The sequence below is a fragment of the Rhinoderma darwinii genome, chromosome 9 (assembly GCF_050947455.1).
Source record: "Rhinoderma darwinii isolate aRhiDar2 chromosome 9, aRhiDar2.hap1, whole genome shotgun sequence".
Taxonomy (NCBI): Eukaryota; Metazoa; Chordata; class Amphibia; order Anura; family Rhinodermatidae; genus Rhinoderma; species Rhinoderma darwinii.
This window is the reverse complement of record NC_134695.1, coordinates 81,205,968-81,227,908: the sequence shown is the minus strand read 5'-3', so window position 1 is coordinate 81,227,908 and position 21,941 is coordinate 81,205,968. Positions and strand designations below refer to the sequence as shown.

Sequence of the window (21,941 nt, the reverse complement as noted above, 5' to 3'; positions counted from 1 at the left end):
GAATTAATCTTCATAGAAAGTTGTCAGAGTCGCAGTCACACTTCTGCTGGTTCTTATTGGAACTCCTCAGAAAGCTCATGGACAGACCCCCCCCCCCCCAAACAGCTCAGCTGAGCCCCTACAGTAGGATAGGGAGTAAAGGCCTTGTTACACCGGGCAATTATCGGCAAACAAGCGTTCACAGAATACTCGTTCCTGACAATTGGCCGGTGTAAACAGCGCAACGATCAGCCAATGAACGAGCAAACGATCATTCATCGGCTGATTGTATAATTTTAAATGCCCAAAATATTATTTTTGTCGGCAGCGGATCTCCCTGTGTAAACAACGACGTGCTGCCGACATGATGGAAATGTCTGGGGAAGAGGGATCGGAGTAACAAGCGCTCGTCACCATAGCGCCTTGTGAAAGAAGCAAACGAGCGCCGATCAACCATCTATCTCGTTGATCGTTGTACCGGCTAAAATGGTCCGTTGTAGAAAGGACCTGTAGTCCTATATCAGACTGTGCAGCACCTGGTGTAAAGACGACACGTCCGAGAATGCAAATCACAAGAGCAAGCTCTGTACAGGGAATGCGAAGAGCTTTCATCTCTGAAGCCTGTCGAATAGTAAGTGCAGCTCTGAAGTATAATACAGGATATAATTCAGGATCAGTACAGGATAAGTAATGTAATGTATGTACACAGCGACTCCACCAGCAGAATAGTGAGTGCAGCACTGGAGTATAATACAGGATGTAACTCGGGATCAGTACAGGATAAGTAATGTAATGTATGTACACAGTGACTCCACCAGCAGAATAGTGAGTGCAGCTCTGGAGTATAATACAGGATGTAACTCAGGATCAGTACAGGATAAGTAATGTAATGTATGTACACAGTGACTCCTCCAGCAGAATAGTGAGTGCAGCTCTGGAGTATAATACAGGATGTAACTCAGGATCAGTACAGGATAAGTAATGTATGTACACAGTGACTCCCCCAGCAGAATAGTGAGTGCAGCTCTGGAGTATAATACAGGATATAACTCAGGATCAGTACAGGATAAGTAATGTAATGTATGTACAGTGACTGCACCAGCAGAATAGTGAGTGCAGCTCTGGAGTAGAATACAGGATATAACTCAGGATCAGTACAGGATAAGTAATGTAATGTATGTACACAGTGACTCCACCAGCAGAATAGTGAGTGCAGCTCTGGAGTATAATACAGGATGTAACTCAGGATCAGTACAGGATAAGTAATGTAATGTATGCACACAGTGACTCCACCAGCAGAATAGTGAGTGCAGCTCTGGAGTATAATACAGGATGTAACTCAGGATCAGTACAGGATAAGTAATGTAATGTATGTACACAGTGACTCCACAGCAGAATAGTGAGTGCAGCTCTGGAGTATAATACAGGATATAACTCAGGATCAGTACAGGATAAGTAATGTAATGTATGTACACAGTGACTCCACCCGCAGAATAGCGAGTGCAGCTCTGGAGTATAATACAGGATGTAACTCAGGATCAGTACAGGATAAGTAATGTAATGTATGTACACAGTGACTCCACCAGCAGAATAGTGAGTGCAGCTCTGGAGTATAATACAGGATATAACTCAGGATCAGTGCAGGATAAGTAATGTAATGTATGTACACAGTGACTCCACCAGCAGAATAGTGAGTGCAGCTCTGGAGTATAATACAGGATATAACTCAGGATCAGTACAGGATAAGTAATGTAATGTATGTACACAGTGACTCCACCAGCAGAATAGTGAGTGCAGCTCTGGAGTATAATACAGTATGTAACTCAGGATCAGTACAGGATAAGTAATGTAATGTATGTACACAGTGACTCCACAGCAGAATAGTGAGTGCAGCTCTGGAGTATAATACAGGATATAACTCAGGATCAGTACAGGATAAGTAATGTAATAAGTGACTCCACTATTTATGTAGATTGTATCAAAAGTATCTAAAACACTTTGTGATCCTGGCCAAACACTGATCCGCAGGCGTATTTCATAAATGAGACAGACATGTGATACAAAGTTCACACTGTTACCATGAACTATCTATAGAAATTCCACGACTGATGTCGGCCACATGCCAGTCCTGATTACATGACAACAACAAAAGGAAATGTAAAACTTTTATACAAATAACCAATAAACTAAAGGAAGTTGTCGGTTTCAGCTGATTGCTTTGGCACCATACATAAATGTTACAGATGTTCTTTATTGCGCAAAAAAAAAGTCGTAATCCTCCTTTGACCATAAAGAATTATTGATAGGAAAAAAATTAAGAAATAAATATAGAAATGGCCTCATCCATTGAGGACGGAATCCACGACTCTGCTGCCTCCCGGTGGAGTCCTGTGGTATTACACTTAGTGCCTGCTTATGGTTTTGGCCTCTGTGATATGAGATACATGTCCTGTTGGGTAATTGGTTGTGTACCCTATGGGGTGTGAGTGACGGATCAGAACACGATGGTGCAGTTACTCCCCTGGATTTATGTGAACTCTCCCTCGTTTTTCATAGTTGTTAACCCAATGCAAGTATGTGTGCAGTGTATAGCGCCTCCTGCCAAGAAATCTGGGAACTGTTGGAATAAACATATTTTCTTTTTTTATTTCACTAAGGGAGATTTCCCTGCACAATAATCCCACAACTCTGCACCCATGGCTGATAATACGGAACAATAGCTGAACACCGCCTCCGTTCCTCGTTTGATTGACACTATGTATGTTCATAGAAAAGCATGACGTAATGTTGGGGCTTCACAGATCAGCCCATAGTGGAGATAAGTGGGCGCTCTGTCACCCGGCATCTGTTGGTCAGCGGGAATGTGATCCGTCCCTTGTTCTCTATCCGCACAGCTTGCGCTCTAGTATTAGGCTGTGGCTGCGACCGATAATGTCTAGGGATGTGATCTCGTGCACGATAAGTTTTAAAAATGTATTTATGATATTGTGTAATGTTGTCTAGTGTTGCGCGCAATTTAAGATAATGCAGTAATTACAATTCCTGCCGTAGCCGCAAGATACATGATACAAGCGCTGAACACCCAATAATTGCTGCTGTAGTGATAAATCTGCGGCACTGCTCGGAGTATTGATCGGAGGCGCTGCTGCGCAGTTACTTGTCAGCGTCATTACTAGTGTAAGATCGAAAGCAAAAATCCACCCAAAAGTCATTCTACGACACTCCATGCGCCACAAGAGCAACTCCTCTACCGGTCTGCGATCTGGGACCGCCACCGATGTACAAACTCTAGAGCGTCCGGGCCCCTTGGATGGAGATCAGAGGTGTCCAGTCTGGACAAGCGGCCGTTCAATGAGGCTGTGCTAGTGGTTGAGATCTAGATCATTTGTGGGATCTGCCACCTGTGTGATGTCCATGTTCCACCATTACCGTAGAGCGCCGCCGCCACTCCAATCTGAAAACCGATGGTGCTCCGAGCTGGAAGACGCCGCCCATGTGATCTTCTGACGTGTATCTAGATCGTTTAGCCTGGATATCCGGCCCGCCTGGGTCAATGTATTTTACACATTTTTCTACTGAAATAATTTTCCATTCCAGTCTTTACAAATGAATGGTGAGAGTCCTGATCGGATCTGGGAGGGTTGGCATGATGGGGATGGTAGTCCTGGGGGCTCAGCGCTGTGCATGGCTTTGTTTAGGTCTCCAGGAATTGTGCAATCTCCTCCCCACACAAGGGGTTAAACAGATCCCTTTGAAGTCTAATGACTGGTGAGGGAGTTTGTGTTTTAGCAGCTGAAATCTGATGCCTTTTGTCAGTCTTCTGGCTGCAGGTTTTGACTGCAGGGAGGGGGTGGAGGGGAGCGGTTGTCTCATGGAGGGGTGTGTGCGGAGCAGCAGGTGTTTGTAGAGGAGGATGACGGCTCCACCTCTCCGCCGCCGCTGGGTCATCTGCTCTGGGAAGCCTGGAGTCTGCTAATCTTCAGGAGACATGTGGCTCTAGGTGTGTTGTGTGATGGCTCTCTGCTGCCGATGTAACACAAAGGCTTCCGCTTGTCATGAAAGGTGAGCTCCTCTAATTCTTCATATTTATGGGCGGGGGTCAAGGAAGGGGCTTCCATAGATTTTGTTGACAACCTACTACTTGGTACCTATGTTTATAAAGCAATGGTGTTGGACTTTCCGCTTTCCGTCACAGCGTAACCAGTTAGGATGTGCAGATTTCCTGATGGTTGTGATCAACAGGTCGCCTGTCCTCTTGTAGGGTGCGAGGCCTGTGTGGCTCTGTGTATATACTGTCCTCTTGTAGGGCGCTAGGCCTGTGTGGCTCTGTGTATATACTGTCCTCTTGTAGGGCGCTAGGCCTGTGTGGCTCTGTGTATATACTGTCCTCTTGTAGGGCGCTAGGCCTGTGTGGCTCTGTGTATATACTGTCCTCTTGTAGGGCGCTAGGCCTGTGTGGCTCTGTGTATATACTGTCCTCTTGTAGGGCGCTAGGCCTGTGTGGCTCTATGTATATACTGTCCTCTTGTATGGCACTAGGCCTGTGTATATACTGTATATACTGTCCTCTTGTCGGGCACTGGGCCTGTGTGGCTCTGTGTATATACTGTCCTGTTCTTTGTGCTTTAGTAAATTTGATCTTCATGAATTGGTCCAGGGAATATTGTAAGACGTTCTATTCGACTCGGGCAGTGGGTTGAGCACAATCTTGGGGAACAGATGTGTCCGATGGGGGTAACACAGCAGAGTTATAATTGCGCTTCCCTGAGACAGATGGGGAATGTGTCCGGAATCCGGCGCGACATATTAACCCATTTACGATGTTTCCAGCTGCTGTTCGATGCATAAACATTTTGTGGTACAGACAGTGATCGTCTTCTATCGGGGTAGACAAACTACTGCAGACTCCACGAGCCGAGGAAACTTTCCTAGACATCAATAGTCAACGACCAGTAGCAAATCTCGCGATATTGTCGGCTACTGGGATCTGATGGATTATTCTTAGATGAACTACTTCTTAACGAGGGTTTCTCTGTCGTCGTACGGCCCTTGTTCTACATCTTGGTCTGTTCCAGAGGTCATGGTCTGGGGGGTACCTAGTCGCTGGGTCCCATGTGGTTTTGGGTGGAGTGTGCGGTTTGTTGTCTGCGCCAAAGTCGTAATTCAGTATGAATGTTTGGCCAGATTGGGATCTGCGCTGCATCCTCCGACCTTCCAGCTGCTCGTGTTTCCCAACAATTGGCGCTGACCTGTCGGGTGCAGGGGTCTCGCCCTCCTATACTGCGGTCCTATAGGTGATGTAATACCATTCGCTGCTCATTTCCGTTTCCAGTTCATGTGTTTGAAGCTTCTGGACGGGCGGTATCGGTGGTTTGACAATGTTTGTGTCTTATTTGTGCTGCCATTTTCTGTAACGTCTGTAGACAAAGGATATAAAGACCTCTTAATTCCGCTCTGTCTTTTCTACCCCCGTGGGATATTGGAGGATTTGGTTGTGGCCTTTGAGAGGTCACCGTGTATATGAAGAATGGATGACTCTATATTTTGTGCCCCCCTCTGTCCACCATTGGATGATCCTGCGCGTGTGACCCCCTCATTCTCCAGATGTCTCATTGAGTGTCCATGAAAAGAAAGAGGCGGCGGAGGGAGGGCACATTAGGGAACAATGAGCAGATTGATCAGGTCAGCAGAAGTGTGTCTGATTTATGGCCTGGTCACATTGATAACAGAAGGCGGGGAGGTCCTGCCTGCAGAGCGCAGATTACGCCATGATGCTGGAGATTTGGAGGCCGCTGGTCACAGGAAGTCGCCTTCTTCTCTGATAAGTCAGTAACATTGCAAAACGTCTTTCTTGAGAAGGTAAAGGAAGAGGTCACTGTGGCTCCTACCCCCGCGTACCCCGCCAGAGCCCCATCATAATTCTGCTGAGGAGCTTCACATACACCTGTGCGGAGGAGCTTCTAGTAAGAGGTTGGGTGGGAGGTAGATACCAAGCGATGACCTAAAATGAAGAAGCCCCCTCCTCCGCCTGCAGGGCACATCACAGATGCCGGAGACCCGCTGAGTGTCTGCTCTCCTGATCCTATTGTGGAGAAGTTAATTGGAATGTGTGTGACAGAGAGCAGCGGAGAACAGAGCGGCCCCCTCCTCCCTACCCACAGATAAGCAGCACAGCCCCCACCCTGTGTTCTTTTCCTTTGCATGCCCTGGGGGCACCTAACCCTGCTGAATGTCTCCCCCAGCCACAAACATTACATATTCCCTCCACGCAGGAGCCTGAATTGTGGCTGCACAGAAGTGAGAATCTCCCCGTGTGCCGGTGTCTGAGGCCTCTGAGACGGCAGCAGAGCGGTTATATAAATGTCACGTCACTCGCCCGCCAGGGAGCCAAACCGGAGGTGACTCTGGCCTCTTCAGCACCTCTGTGCTGCTGTGTGCCCTCACCGGTATTGATCCACACAGATGTCTGTGGTGCTTTACTGAACTTGTCCAGTGTTAACCCCTCGTGTAATAAGGGAGGCTGATAATTAGCAGCAGATGTCAGCAGGGCTGTGTTGACATGCCCTAGTTTTACAGCAGTGCGGTAGAGGAGGAGGCAGGAGGGCAAAGGTCAGCCAAACAGTAGCAAAACCATCTCTATCTATCTATCACAGCTTGGAGGTCCCTCTGGACAAGCTGCCAGGATTTACACCGTGATCTCATGATCAGAAAAGGGACTGATGTCGTTCACGGCTCATGTAGCGCTCTGAGATATTGCCGGCGGCCCACAGTGGATGACAGATGTATTATAAACCATCAATGGCGGCACTAATGGCCTAATGTGCCCATCAGTGGTTTATAGTTGAAGCGTGCAAGCGACACAACCCACAATCTACAAATGGGGTGAAGAGGCTGACTCTAGGATGGGTGAATACAGTCTATTGCACTCTGTTATCAGCTATTTGCAGGCCATGGAGAGACTATTACACGGGCCAACTATCGGGCAGACTCTCGCTCATCGACTGACTGTATCGTTTGTGCAGCATGAAGTATTGTGGTTGGCAGCACATCATGGTGAAAATGTATGTGGACGAGCGATCGTAGTAAGAAGCGCTCGTCCCCAGACATAGCTCCATAGATCGGAGCAAACGAGTGCTGATCAACGAGCTGTCTGGTTGATGGTCGCTAGTTTAGACGGCTCACGACGGGCCGTGGAATAAGACCTTTGAATATAATCTATTGTTCCCTGTTATCAGCCATTACAGGCTAGGTATTTTTTTGTATGGGCATTTTAAGCTTTTTATTCCTTTTTTCTTTTGTATATAATCCCAGTTTAAATATATGAAGAAGCTGCTGTAACGCTGCGTTGCGTGAGCCTGGCCTTACTATTACATGGTTTGGACTCTTCGGATCAGATATCCAGGTGATAGCAGGAACATAAAAATAAAGAAATTCTGTTTCTCCTGCAGACGAGTGCCGAGCTCCATGAGGGGGTGTTGGGGCTCCCGCTGTGCGAATGATTACTACGGATTTCATGTGTATCGGGATCATCATCATCCTGGAAGCGACTTCATTCTCTCTAGACCATTGTCCTGATTAGGTTGGAGGTGACCAGACGCGGCTTCGTGGTCACGTGACATTTATGATTTTTATAATCTCTGCTGGTTTGCAAGTTTTCGGCCTATAAATATTTGTCATTTATAAAGGGTATATAGTGTTAAATCCACAGCGAGTACCTCACAATGAAACGAGGGGGGCGTTATACTTGTGGCTGATATCAAGTGCTCGTATCTGCTCCTTCTCTTCTCTGATGGAGGATGGGGAACGATATTGAAGGTTTGGGGATGGGCAGTGATCTCCCTACAATCAGTATCTCTACAGTTGTCCATATAATAGTCAATCTGCTCCCCCCCCCCATCTGACCAGTGTTGTGATATTTTCCGTTTGGGGCGCTGGTTGCTTAAAGGATATACACTACAAGCTGTCCGCAACGTGCAGTTATCTGTCTAGATGCATTTAGAATAGTATCCGGGATTATGGGGTTTAATAAGTGGGATGTCCACGTTTGTAACTATTGGTCCATTGTGTCTAAACTAAAAACTAAAGCAAGTTTGGATATAATCTTGATTTAAAAATGTTTGGTGTATACTTCTCCTATGCAGACCAATGTTTCCATGGTTACAGACTACAAACAAACCCTGTGTAGTCTGATCCTGCCTTCTATTCCTCTGCTTGATAACCTACAGACGGTAGAAGACATTTGGCTCTGCGTAGGAGCTGTATACACCAGATGAGTTGATACATTTCACTTTTTAGATACATCAGAACAATAACAAAAGAATTGATTCACGTCTGGCTCCCAAATATTTTTTTTTTCTCTTCAGTCACCCCATATGTGCCGGGATTGTAGCGTTTACAACCAATGACCGAGAAACAATTTTACTAATAAGCAACGGACGGATGGAGGTTTCCATTGGTTGTTTTTAGTTCCATTTACACAGTATTCGTGATGATACAAACCATATCGTAACCAATAATAATCACTCATAGTTCTGTCTATGGCCGGCTGTACTATGCCCCTTGAATGCGTCTACCAGCTGGGCTTTGGGAATAAGGGCTAAAATGAGTCGAGTGTTCGCCATGGTGGGATATGGGTTGGTGCCGGCTCTACAGTCCACACCTCACGCAGAGGACATGAGACGTGGTGTCAGCAGCCGGCCCGGCAGAAGAGAACATGCCAGAGGCACTTCACACAATGAGCGTCTTATAAAGATCTGGCCGTTTTCATGGCATCATCTGAGAGTCATATGCCGGGTGATAATGGGGCGGCAGGCACAAAGCTTTAATAGCTGCGGCTTGTGCCGTAGGATAGAAAACAAATCCGGCCAAATCCAGAGAATCTGAGAAAAACATGTCTGCAATTAAAACGTCTGAGTTATTTACCACCCACATCTACAGGCCTCAAATGTTCCGACTTTAAACGGCATGACTTTCTGTACAATAAGCCTTATATCAGGTTTGTGGTGACGTCATATAAGGTTCTAGTTCAGCTGCATAAATGATCATCAGATTCGGAGAGCAGTGATGTCACTCGTGTCACGGAGTCGTGGTCTAGATCTGCAGCTCTGAGAATCTGGATATTCGTATTACCGAGTCAGGCCTCATGTCTGTGGACCCTAGGCGCCGCCACGTGCCACCATACAGGTGTCTTTGTACACAGCTTTGCCATATGCAGGAGCCTTAATGCTGCCCAAATATGTGAGCGTGCTATAAGGCTGGGTTCACACCTCAACCGTTTCATTGTTCTGCTGCGTCAGAGGAGCAGAACAAGGGAATAACGGAACCAACTGTTCCATTGCACAACTGACACCACCGGAATCCATTGGCTTTAATAAGTTCCGTCGGCTTGTCCGTGATTTTACCGGACACAATAGCGCAGCATGCTGTGCTATTGTCTCCGGTAAATTCCGCCGGATCTGCGATGGAGGACCCTAACGGAGCGTCTGACGCAGGTGTAAACGTAGCTTAAGCTGTATACAGTAGATGATGGATCCCATTAAAACCAGCGGGATCCATCAACAGCTTAAAAGAGTCTATATGTAAATGAAGTCTAAACATTGTGTAACGAAAAGTTCCAAAACTTTCCAAAAGGCTTTAGGGGTAATTTATCATACGTACTACGCCAGTTTTCTGGCAGAGAATGGGGGCAAGTGTCGCAATTTGCACAAAAAATTGCGACTTTTGTGGCATTCCCACCAATCACAAAGTTTTTTGTGAAACGTGGACAGGGTTTAGCCAAAGGGGGTGTCGCTTGCCGTGGCCAAACAAATCTACAAATTACAGGATCGATTTCCCTTTCAGACGCCCGGACGACCAGAGATGCGCCTAATTTAACATCCTTCTCCATCAATCTTTATCTTAAGGCTGGCGTATGAAACATCAGTCTTAAGGCCCCATGAACACGAACGTGCTTTTGCGGCCGCAATTCCCCCGAAAATCCACAGGAGAATTGCGGCCCCATTCATTCCTATGGGGCCAAGCACACGACCGGATCCCAGACCGCAGAAAGAACGGGCAAGCCTTATTACGCCCGGGCTCATTGAAAATAATGGCTGTGGCCATGTGCACGGCCTGCGATATGCGGGCGGCTCGCGGCTGTCACTCCGTGGCCGGCTGACCCGAAAATCACGGCCGTGCACATGGCTACGGTCGTGTGCATGAGGCCTAATAAGTTTCCCAATCTGTTTTTCAGTTCCTCACCTAGTCCTCAGGGTTTGTTACAATTGTATCCACTCCAATCCTCTGTGAGTTAGTTCACACTGAGTTTTTTTTATGCAGAAACCGCATGGCGCTCAATGGTCGCGGGCGAAAAATGCGGCAAACGGAGTGCAGGCAGAGCAAAATCTGCCTCAAAATTCTAGGTGAAATTTTGAGGCGTAATTTCCTGCCTGCAAAGAACTCTGTGTGAAGAAAACAGCCTGGACTCCACGGATACTTTTTATCTGCACTGATACATTGTAACAGACTATCCGGATCGGAGAAGATTTGTATGACTTTTCTATCGCTTTCTCCACAAGCTGAGATCGTGAAAATGATGAGGAATTACGTACACTAGAAATTTGTAGAACTTTTTACTAGACCGTATTTAAGCTTCATTTACATAAGGCACAGTCCAACGTAGCAGCGCTGCATGTGACCGAACGCCACACCTACATGCGGTGGGCGGGGCTTTTGAAGTGATTGTTACTTGGCTGCACGATTATTCAGGTAACCAGCAGTTTTACCCATAAGGCTCTGTTCACACAGTTAACAAAATACGGCTGATGATACGGAGCTTTTCAAGGCAAAACAGCTCCTGATTTTCAGCCGTTTCTTTTAATCATACTAGCTTTTTTCGCAGCGTTTTTACGGACGTTTTTGGAGCTGTTTTTCTATTGTCAATGAAAAACGGATCAAGAAGTGACATGCGCTTCTTTATACGGGGCGTCTTTTTACGTGCCGTTTTTTTAAAATGAGGCGTAAAAAAAACGCCCCGTTGGAACAACGCCGTATTTCCCATTGAAATCAAGTCAGATGTTTGTAGGCGTTCTGCTTCCGATTTTTCAGCTGTTTACGGCCCGAAAAACGGCTGAAAATTGCCCTAAAACCGCACTATTATTAACCATCAATCCTAATGGCGTGCCGTTTTGCAGGTAAAAATTGTCCAGCCAATTAACAATCTATTTGACAAATTCGGTGGGCGTGTTTTTATTTTTGGTCGCCACTACGCGGGACTGTACCCTGAGATCCCTCTTTCTGTGAATCAAAATCAGCAGGATGTGGATCTCCGCCTGCGGCCTTGCTCTCTACATAGTCATTGGTGGATTTGTCTCGGAACTATTTGAACACTTTATCATGTCGATCAGTGGTTAATATGCAGATGAGGGGGCGGAGACAGATCAACAGGAAGTCATGTGACAGGAGAGATGAGTCCGGCTCCTGGGGCTTGGGGAGAGCAGTAAAATGGTAATGAGAATTTCTGTTTCAGCAGATAAACCCTTGTCTCGTGTTTTACGGTCGCCAGGTTTTATGGCAGGATTAGGTAGGAAGTTTGTATAAGGCCTCTTGACATCTGGCTATCCTGTGTATGACACCGTTTACATAGAGCAGAGTATTTAATAAAATGGCCACGGTTCCTGCACGTTCCAGCACATTTCTGCGCTATATCCATCAGTATCATGTGGCTTGTGCGTTGCACCGTCGTCCCCGCATCATCTGCTTTGGTTGAGTGGGATTTCTTGGCAGCGTGGAAGCCGTGCTGACCATTCATGTGGGTTCCCCGCTGTCACTGCCAATCTGTTTATTTCAGTCCAATGAAAGAATAATGGATTCCCTTCCATTAACAGCTGCCCCCTCACTCCGTGTATTCCCAATGGACTGACTCTGATGCTTTGCAATTTGTGTGCCCCCCCCCCCCCCATTCCTTTCTTTCTCTGTGATCTTGGCGCAGCTTGATGGGATTTGGCCCGCTGCACTGGGTTTGCACATAATATTCCTGTTTTCAGGGATGTGTTGCGGACCCTTCTGGCGCTGAAAGGGTGACATTTTTGGCCTGTACAGAAATGTGTGCAGCGTTGATGAAGAGTATTACATGCTGTCCTGGCACTCCTGTGACTTAACCCGAGCTCAAGCTGTGATGAACATTGCAGGGTATCATTAGTCATGAGAGTGGAGCAGAATCAGGAGGTGGGTGGAGGCAGAGGAGGGAATTGGTGCTTGAACTGGGACCCGACAGAAAAAAAAAATAATAAAAAAAACCCCCTCGAAACTATTAGCTTGTAATTACAGAGAAGGGAGGTAGCGGGCCTGAGGTCTGGTGTCAGAGGAGCTGCGGATGAAAAGAGACGGTAATTACTAAATCGGCAGGAGGCCGGCAGAGCACTGATCACTGATTGCTTGTGGAGGGGAGGACGGTGGGAGAGGTGCAGTTTACACATTGGACAGGCCGTGGCTGCCTGTGTACATGTATACTTTATCATTAGTGCGCCGCTGTTAATTAGCAATGCATTGCTGAGCCGCTCGTTGGAGTGCGCCATTCAGGGCGTTCTTAGCCGTTAACGAGCCCTGAGCGATTCCCCCTGACTCTGCGCGTTGGGTTTTGATACTGATTAGGGTTGGCAAGATGGGGATGTAGTACACAGAGACCGGCGTCCGTGGATGGAGAGGATGGTTTATTTTCAGCTCCGATATGTTAAATATGGATCCATAAATTCCGACATGATGTAACGTGATGAATGCAAACACAAGGGTTAATATAAAGCACGGGCCGGTTCTGCCGATTCCTTCCAAGGGCGGAACGACTTTGATTTGTAAGATGATGAGTGTTCCATCCAATTCCTTAAAATGTCCAATGCGATCTTCTTCCCCGAGTCCTGGAGGTCCTGCTCTTCTTTCGATCTTTGACGACCCCTCAGGCCTCCATTTTGGTTGTCACTCTTTTAGCCCCTGGTCAGTTACCTGGGTGGGCCAAGGTTTTTTGGAAGAACATTGTGTTGTCAATTGGGTATTTTATCATTCCTCTGGTAACCGTAATACGGCTTGGACTTTCTTACAACGAGAATGGAGGAGAAGGCGGAGGAATATTTTCTACTAAAAATGAGGTTGTATTTAGTCTGGGGTGATCGGGCCTGCTGGTCTGAATATGGGACTGCAAGAGCTACGTCGTGTCTGATGAAGATGTCCGGTCTCTGAGAGGAGGAACGTATCGGCCTTATATATGGGGTGATTCCAATTCCACTTTGCATGGTTTTCAGTGTCTTCGATCGGAACAGAGGAAGCGTTTCATATCTGATTGTTTTATTCTCCTCATCCGCCTTTTTTCTTCATGATGGGTGGAGATGGCCTGTAACCCGCAGCTGCTGCGTGTCTCTCAGCGCTATTGCTTGGTGACAATGTGAGGAGGGTTTGTCAGTATTTAGCATGCATGGTATATTGATGGCACTGCCTCTTTAATAAACTCCAGCTCACTCATGGCTTCCTCTTATCTCCATCCTCCCCTCTAATGAGGCAGCTCAGGATTTCCAGTCCTCACTCCCTTTCGCTAATCTCCTAGTTGTTGCTTCTTCGTTAGCTGTGGCGTGTTGATAATCTTCTGGAAGGACTGTGTGTCAGCAGTGCCCCCTGCTGGTCATTCAGGATATTCCAGCTGTACTTGGTGGATATCCGCACCTGTCACATTTTGGGGGCTGAAACTCAGGTGAGGTCTAAGTGTTGCTGTCACTTGAGAGAGCTCAACATTGGACAGAGCTTTCTAGTGGCAGCAAATCTGCCCCGGACATCATGGGCCTACCCCATCGTTTAGACAGAGGCTGTCGGTCTTCCTAGTCTACTTCTGCATGCTGTGTATAGATCTTTAGAGCATTTTCTTAAGTCTCTGTAATGACGGGGAAGGTAGACAGACAGGTGAGCCCTAATCTACCCGCCACTCAGTTCCTGCCTACTTGCAACGGCCCGTCCTAGGCGACGGCGTACAACTGGGCGACGGTCCCTACGCTCAATAAGTGCACAACAGACAAGGGTACACAGAAGCTAAGGGAAATGGGGCAGTTGACCATGGCAACACCGTGAGCAACAAGAGCAGTGAACGAGCCGAGTCAAACCAGGAGTGTACGAGGTACCAAACGCAGAGCAGGAGAGTAGTGAACGAGCCGAGTCAAACCAGGAGTGTACGAGGTACCAAACGCAGAGCATGAGAGTAGTCAGTAAGCCAGGGTCAATATGAAGCAGGGACAAATAGTTCAAGCAGCAGAGCCAGGAACCAGGAGAATCACAGGCAAAGGAGGAGCAGGAAGTGAAGGTATAAATAGACAGAGGGCGGGAGCTAGCTCCGTCTGGCCAGGCTGTGATAGGCTCTCCCACTCCTCAGCCTCCCAGCCTGATTGGTAGAAGGAGGGGTCACTCGATCAGACTTAGGAGCAGGTGCAGACTGACTAACCACAGGCGTCGACACAGAAGCTGTGTCTGGCAGATCCTTTACAGTCTCCATATTCAATAGAGGGATCCACGCAGCAGGCACACTATTGGAGGCGCAGAGAAAAGATCCCTGCACTGAATACAGAGGAGACGGAAGATTTGCACATCCTGCGGGAGGAGATCAGGAAGACCGGCCCGGCTCTATCTAGAGGAGGGGACGGGATATTGAATTATGACATTTATCTGATTTTGAATGGTCTTTCAATCTGGAGTTAAAGGGTAACTAAACTTTTAAAAAAACTTGTGACATGTCAGAAGTTTTTATCGGTGGGGGTTTGAGCACTGAGACCCCCACCGATCGCTTAAACAAAGCGGCAGAAGTTCTCGGGTGAGCGCTGAGCCGCTTCGTTTTTGTTCGGCTTTTCTCAGAAAGCCGAGCCATTGGTGTACAGAATCATGGACTTTCTATTGAATCCGTACCCTGATTGCTCGGCTTTCCGAGTGAGGCCGATCAGAAACTAAGCGGCTCCGAGCTCGCCCGGGCGTTGCTGCCGCTTAGTTTTAGCGATTGGTGGGGGACTCCGGGCTAGGACCCCCACCGAGAAACATGTCGGACATTTTTTGAAAGTTTAGTTACCTTAGGATGGTTCAATAAAGATGGCAATGGATTCTGCCAGTCTGATGTTTAAGGACCTGGGGGACTGTTGGATCTTAAACTGTGTGATTCTTTTATTTTTCCCAGAGATAAGCGGCTCCAGAGTTGCGTGAGATCCACTCTTACCTTATTATAGTGACATACATTCAGCGAGTGGTCGGGGGTGAGTGTCCGAACACCTAATGTCTGTTGTCTTCTTTAGGCACTGGACCCTGCTGAATTAATCTTGAAATTCTCTGTCTACAGTTCCTTGAATCCCATAAGACTTTATAACAAGACTTTAGGCCATTTTACGCGGTCTGACGAGTGCTTGTTTGTTGGCCGATCGCATCTTTTATGCTGCCATTTGTCGGCAGGACGTCTCCCCGTGAAAACGGGACCTCTGCTCCTGACAACATGCAAATGTGCGCTGACGAGTGATGGTAATAACCCGTCCCCATACACCCGATCATTGCTCCATGTAGTTGGTATGCCGATATTGTCGATTGGCACTTGTTACCAGGCAGAAAATCTGCCCGTATATAACAACGCTTATTGGAATCATTACAGCAGTGGCGGAGCTGCACGATCAATGGGGCTGATGTATTCCTGTGTCTGCGGCTAGAATGTGTTGGAAAATTTGCCACATTTTTGTAAAAAAAATAAAATAAAATAAATATTATTTTTTTTAGATGTTTTGCGCCTCAGACACGGGGTTTTTATAGAAGAGGGTGTGGCTTAACTGGAAAGGGTGTGGCTTGGAATCCGCCAAAGAAAAACAAAGCCAACCAGGAGGTGGTATAAGAAAGAGAAACGTGTCTGTCGTGCAAGATGCAACAAATTTATCATTAGCGTGCACCGCTGTGACACATTTGGCGCATCTTCTGACTGCCGGGTCCTAGTTTACGCCGTCTGTATCTTACACATCGTTGGTAAATCTGTCGCACAGTTTTTACACATGTGCGGAGGTTCATGATTTGCCAAATTCTAGCGCACAACATGAGCTGTAAGATGCAGGACTGGGATACAAGATTTATTTTCTTTCGGTGAGAAGTCTTGAGGTCTTGTCCCAATAATCCAGCCAAGGCCTGAAGTGCGACGTCCATCATCCGGAGTCGTCTCATGTGGGATTCTAAGACCACTCCATTTTTTTATTTTTACTACACATTACATAGTAGAGCCATTTTGCATGGATGATTTGCCGTGACAAGTGCACCTGGGCCACTGTCAATGGAAGATTAATGTAGCTACAAAGCTCTGCTTTATCTGGGAACAAGTTGGGGGGGGGGGGTCTGATGAACCTCGTCTGTTCTCTCGAGACCATCACTTGTATTGTGCTCTACAGTCAATGCAAAAAATTCAATATCTTGTAGACAAGACCTGCACAGGACGGCATGGCTGACAGAGCGGCACGGTAATTATATCGGTGCCTTGTCAGCATTCTCCAGAAGCGACTCCTGCTCATTATTTCTTTGTTTATGTACTTCTGGGGGTCCATGTGGAATAGAAAGAATAATGGGCTGAGATCACTGCAACATTTTGGTGCGTTTCTCTCCGGAATAAACGCCTTCGCCTTTTTTTCTAGGATGAAGAGGATCTTGGTTTTGACTTTGTAATCGACCGGAAATGTTTTCTTTTATCCTGCTTCCGGCTGGTGTTGGAGTCCACCCTCGTAGACCTGTCGGTGTTTGTTGATTCTGAAGGTGCTGACACAGTTACAATGTGGGGACCTCATGAGTAAACCGATGGAGTAGACTTCTTGGAGCTTCCTGAAGGAAAATCTGTAATGCAGCAGATAAATCCTCCAACCTACAGAAATGCGGTTTACATTCAAACTCCACGTCGAGGGTGAAGACGGCGGTCAGTCTGTCCCCGTCGCTGCAGGGAGACGCTTTAAAGGTCAATGAAGCCGTGATTAAGTGGGAACACCGCAGTGGGGTAAAGGAGTTTGGTTCTTTTCTGGATTCATAGAGCTGGTCATAGACGTGAGGTAACTTCCCGCAGGTGGGGTGGTCCCTACGTTGTTAGGGGTATTAGGGAAACCTTATCCATTGGTAGGTATCCTCGTAAAATCGGCTTTCTTGTGGTTGAGTCTTCTCAGCAGGACGCCCGAAGTCCCCACATTTCAGTTCACTATGGAGCACGAGATGTTAATGTATTAAGAGATTTCCAGTAGACCCTGAGCGGGTATGTGTTCCTCTCATTACTGGAGGCTAAGAAGTTGTTGTGTTTTGGGAGTTCTCCGCTCCCTACGGCTGGGACGGGACAGACTTTTTATCGTTGTTCATAGGAGTAACTTAAAAATCTCTTCTAATTTGTTTGTCGCGTGATCTACTTGCCATTTTGTTTACTTTTTTATCGGGAATTTCAGAGCTTTTTTCTAGTTACGTTTACAAAAGAGAACTCCCAGGTCCAGCCCCGGCCTAAGTTGTTGGTCATCGGGAGATGAGTTTTCTCAGGAACAGGTGTTAAAACTTGACCTGGATCGAGATGAGCTCCGAGGTGATAATCCACCTTCACTAAAGCTTATTTCCTTGTATTGTGCGCCTGGTATATTTTATACAAATATATTTGTTCTATTCCTAGAACTAAAAACCAAAGTCCTAATGGATACTCTTTAAAAACGCCAATTGGCCAGAAATTGGTGTCTGACCCGCACAGCTCCATATACATTAACAGCCGCTCGCTTCTTTTAAGTTTTCCGCAGTTGCATTATTGGGTTTCCAATCTCCAGGTCAGTGGCCCATCTATTGGGATTAATAGGTCAGACGTTCTAAAAGTGGCACTGCAGCCCACCCGTCATTAAGCAGAGCGGACATTGTGTTTATTAGGGGACCCTCTTGTATTAATATTATGGATTCTTCCTCCTTTCTTCCACATATCCCCCCCTCCTCCGGAGGAAAGATGGGAGGACGCAGTGGGGTCAAACGCCCCCTGATCAGTGCTTTGAATAGACTCCTCGGCTGTGTCTCCTGACAAAACGGTCAGTGTTATCTGCAGGCAGCCTGGCTGGGGGAGATGGGGCCGGCCCATGTGACGCTGGTGGCAGCTGTTCAAGGCTGAGTATCAGCTTGTTTTCACAAGGCAAGTGTGGTGTTGCTTTGTTAGATAAGCCTGGGACGCTGGTGGAGGATCATGCTGTGTCCTGGAGCCTTTATTTGGACGGTGTGCGATTTAGTCCATTGACTCAGCAGAAATTAAGCCCAAAAAAAAAAAAACGGAAGACCGAAGCTTCATGACAGGCAACCTCTGCCGCGCTCCGTAGTAAGCTGCGTTCCCAGCGCTCACGTTCAGGACGGTTGTGTAAAGGTGACGGCGGCAGCAGTCCGTGTTGCTTTGCTTTCCATCTCTTTGTCTATCTCGTAGTCTCACTCTTGCTGTGTCGTTTTCTCATTCATACATCATCTCACTTTCCCCTTTCTCTTCCTTTTTAATTGTATTGTTCCTCCGCGCTTCTTTCCGGTTGGTCGTTGCCCCTTGTGCTGAGTGGCTGATGCTGTGTGCCCCTTTAGTCACCCCTTTTCCTCCGTCTCCCCCCCTTCCTCCGCACTATCCTCCAGACCAGGAGATCTCTTTTTTTTATTTATTTGATTCCATGTTGATACAGACACGAGGCTTCTGATCTGCACACGTCAGGTCTGGCCGGGCGTGCAGTTGGCAGGCAGTTTAGCCTCTGGGAAATTCTTGCTTCTTCCTCTTTGTTGCACGGCTTTCATTGAGTAGCTGGAGGACGCGGCCGCCGCTCGTTCCCTTGTTACTGCTGCGAGGATCAGACTTTAATGCTGTTTCTGTGCGTTGGAGATGTGAGTGTCCTGTGGTGGTCGGTGAAGGCGTCTCTTGGCTTCTGTTCTGTTTGTACTTCTTGTGTTTTTTATTTGATCTTGGATCTGTAATCTGATGAGGAAATGTTCTTGTTTTTTTTTTGTGAAACTGCTGATGAGGGTCAGGGTAGAGTTCAGCATTCTGCGCCCAGGATAATGCAATGTCATGGGCAGCTCTGGGCTTAGCTGGGTATATTTTAGTTTTTTTTGCCAGGATTTCCCCAAGCGATCTTCAGTATTATATGGCGCAGGCAACAAATGTAAAGCAGCGCTATATGTAGTATATGCCTCGCACGTGACCAGAGACTGTCGGCCTCACCATGATTATTTACTGATTCAATGGCCTTGTCTGATTGGGATCACCGGCGTGCGCTGTTCAGGTCATTGAGTTTCCTTCTGCTAAAACCAAAATAAACGTATTATTTCAATGTGTAGATTGATTTAGCAGAATTACATAGGAAGAAACTTTTTCCCAAACTTGACGAAGAGTTAGCCACTACCTCACAGGGGTGTCTGTCTTGGCCTTGCTCTGGATCAACACTGCAGGAGAATAGGTTGAACTACACGGACTTGTCTCTTTTTCTGGATTCTGAATGGACATCGTAGTTGGTCTTGGACACAATGGCACAAATTGTTGGTTTGCTTGAGCCTTCTGGTTGAGTCGTAATCAGGGAAGACGTGAGTCTTGAGTCGGATTGTGTGCAGTATTGTCTATCACGATCATCGCGTTGGTCTAGTACACAGCTCATTGCACTTCTGGGGTTTTCCAGATCGGTCACCGTGTCTCCTACTGTTAGTCATTGGTCTATATTGCACCATGACTTCTTAACACCTGATACATAGATAATAGAGGTTAAAGCCGGCCATACAGGATGATTTAGACTCTATTTCCCTGCCCCAAACGAGCGTGACCGATATCTGTGGAAGAACTAGGGCCCTTTTACCTGGGCCAATTATCGGGCAAATGAGCGTTCATATGATCAGCCGATGAACGTTCAAGCATTTATTCCTCGGCTGATTGTCTTTTTTTCTGCAGTAGATATTATCGTTGTCGGCAGCAAATCTTGGTGTGTAAACAGGTAAACGCGCTGCTGCCATGATGGAAATGTATGAGGACAAGTTATCGGAGTAGCGACCGCTCGTCCCGTCCCCATCCATAGCTCCTTGTGAAAGGAGAAACGAGCACCGATCAACCCGCTGTCTCCTTGATCGTCGCTCGTTCACACAGACGTGTAAGCCGACCCTTATCCTGCTGTGTTAGATTTGTTCAATCATTGTCGGGTGCAGTCTCAGGAAAGTCGTTTATTCCAACCTAAAAATCTGCGTCTGATCAATAGAAGCCCAGACCAGACCGAGGCTCAAGGCAGATACGTCGCCATTTTTTTCATGTTAACTTATGGCATTGTCGTCCAGAGAAACCTTCACAGACCATCCGTGAACGACAAGTCCTATGTATGTATGTATGGCCAAATTAAAGGGGTTGTCCAAGATTAGAAAAAAATGGCGTGTTTCTTCCAGAAATGGCACCACACCTGTCCATGGTTTGTCTCTGGTATTGCCGATTAGGTCCATTTGAAGTGAATGAGGCTTAGCTGCAATGCCAGACACAACCTGTGGACAGGTGTGGCGCTGTGTCTGGAGGAAAGCAGCCATGTTTTTATAATCCTAGTCAACCCCTTTAAGGCCTGTTGTTCAACTTACACTTAAAATGGACCGGTAATAATCGGGTATAATTATTTTACGTCTCGGCTGCACTGTTATGTTTCTGTTCTGGTTGTAGTAGATGAGTCTGTAAACCGTTTTTTTATTTGGGCCATGTGACCTCCCAAACCCATGAACACCCCCCCCCCCATCCAAAATAGAATTCTACCGTCATTCCCTAGAAACGCATGCCCATCACAGGTGAACGCTCTGCACCGCCGCTGGTTTGTGTGGATTTGTTCTCGCACAAAGGTCTGTCCTTTTTTCATATAATATCGCCCCTTGACTTGTTGCTGAGTAATTATGTTAATGGGTAATTAGCGGATGGTTTTCCGTCCCAGTGAGTGAATAACATGTCCTCGGTGGGTGAGACGGCCTGCGGTGTCCACATTGTGCGGTCTCATTGGGTCTAGATAGTGATTCTGAAATGGATCTTGTGCTATTAATAAGCAGAAATGGTCCGAGTCTTGAGGAGAGAGTCAGTGACGCCAATACCCCGGGGCTCTATATATCACGAGACCGATAAATGCCCCTAGGAATTACCTCGGATTCACTTTTTGGGTTGTTTCTATTGGTGTTTATGGAATTTCTCATTTGCCGGCTGTTAGGGGTAAAAATGAAATGTCTCCAGTAATTTGTGTACCTCGGCCATGACAGAAGGAAGTTGTGTTTAAGGGTCCAGTGTATAGAGCGGACAGTCCCTGTAGCGTGTTGTGGTGGACTGTTAGTGATGCCGCCAGTCCCTCCTCTAGGATTGTACAGCCTACCACTGTAATATGTATTTTTATTTTATTTTTCCTTCTCTTATTTATTCTGTTTTAGCTTTATGTCCCATTTTTATTTTCCTTATTCCAGGCATGAACCATGAGCCAAAGTCACCTTCCATAGGAATGCTTTCTACAGCCACCCGGACCACGGCCACTGTCAGCCCCCTCACTCCCTCCCCTCTCAATGGCTCCCTGGTACCCAATGGCAGCCCGGCGGCCGCCAGTGCGTTATCAGTCCAGTCCGCGCCCTCCTCCAGCTTTGCTGCAGCGCTGCGTAAACTTGCAAAACAGGCAGAGGAGCCGAGAGGTAAGATTTAATGCTTAGAACCTGTGTCTTGTGCATGTCTATACCCCAGATCACTACCGCATGCCGTCTTGGTGGAGAACAACTCTCCCCACCACCAATTACTGCTCCCCTCCAAAACAAATCCAATATGGCAGCGTCTAGGACACTTGATGAAATGAAACATTATTGGGCGTGATAGGAGATATGGCTGCCGTGTCCGTACACGTGGCCAGTGATGCCCCCCCCCCCTCTGATTTCTGGTTCAAGTAATGGGGTCACTCTTATAATGTGCATATATGTGATGTTAAAGGGGCTATCCGGGA

General features: G+C 47.0%; 2 protein-coding genes across 14 annotated transcripts in view; one reads left to right on the top strand and one right to left on the bottom strand.

Moving 5' to 3' along the window:
- Positions 1–21,941, bottom strand: part of GINS2 (GINS complex subunit 2) — a 199,062-nt gene that overhangs the window by 111,190 nt on the left and 65,931 nt on the right. The gene's annotated exons all lie outside the window — the stretch shown is intronic.
- GSE1 (Gse1 coiled-coil protein) overlaps positions 1–21,941 on the top strand; it is a 299,551-nt gene that overhangs the window by 248,753 nt on the left and 28,857 nt on the right. For 4 of the 11 annotated variants that reach the window (XM_075838296.1, XM_075838297.1, XM_075838306.1 and 1 more), the window contains one exon: positions 21,421–21,639. The exons of 2 other annotated variants lie outside the window; for them this stretch is intronic. In XM_075838296.1, coding sequence (XP_075694411.1) covers positions 21,421–21,639 — 219 coding nt within the window. Of the gene's footprint in view, positions 1–3,963; positions 4,042–18,179; positions 18,353–18,803; positions 18,847–21,420; positions 21,640–21,941 lie in introns of those variants that run through there. 5 more of the 11 variants (XM_075838301.1, XM_075838303.1, XM_075838302.1 and 2 more) reach the window with 5 other exon arrangements.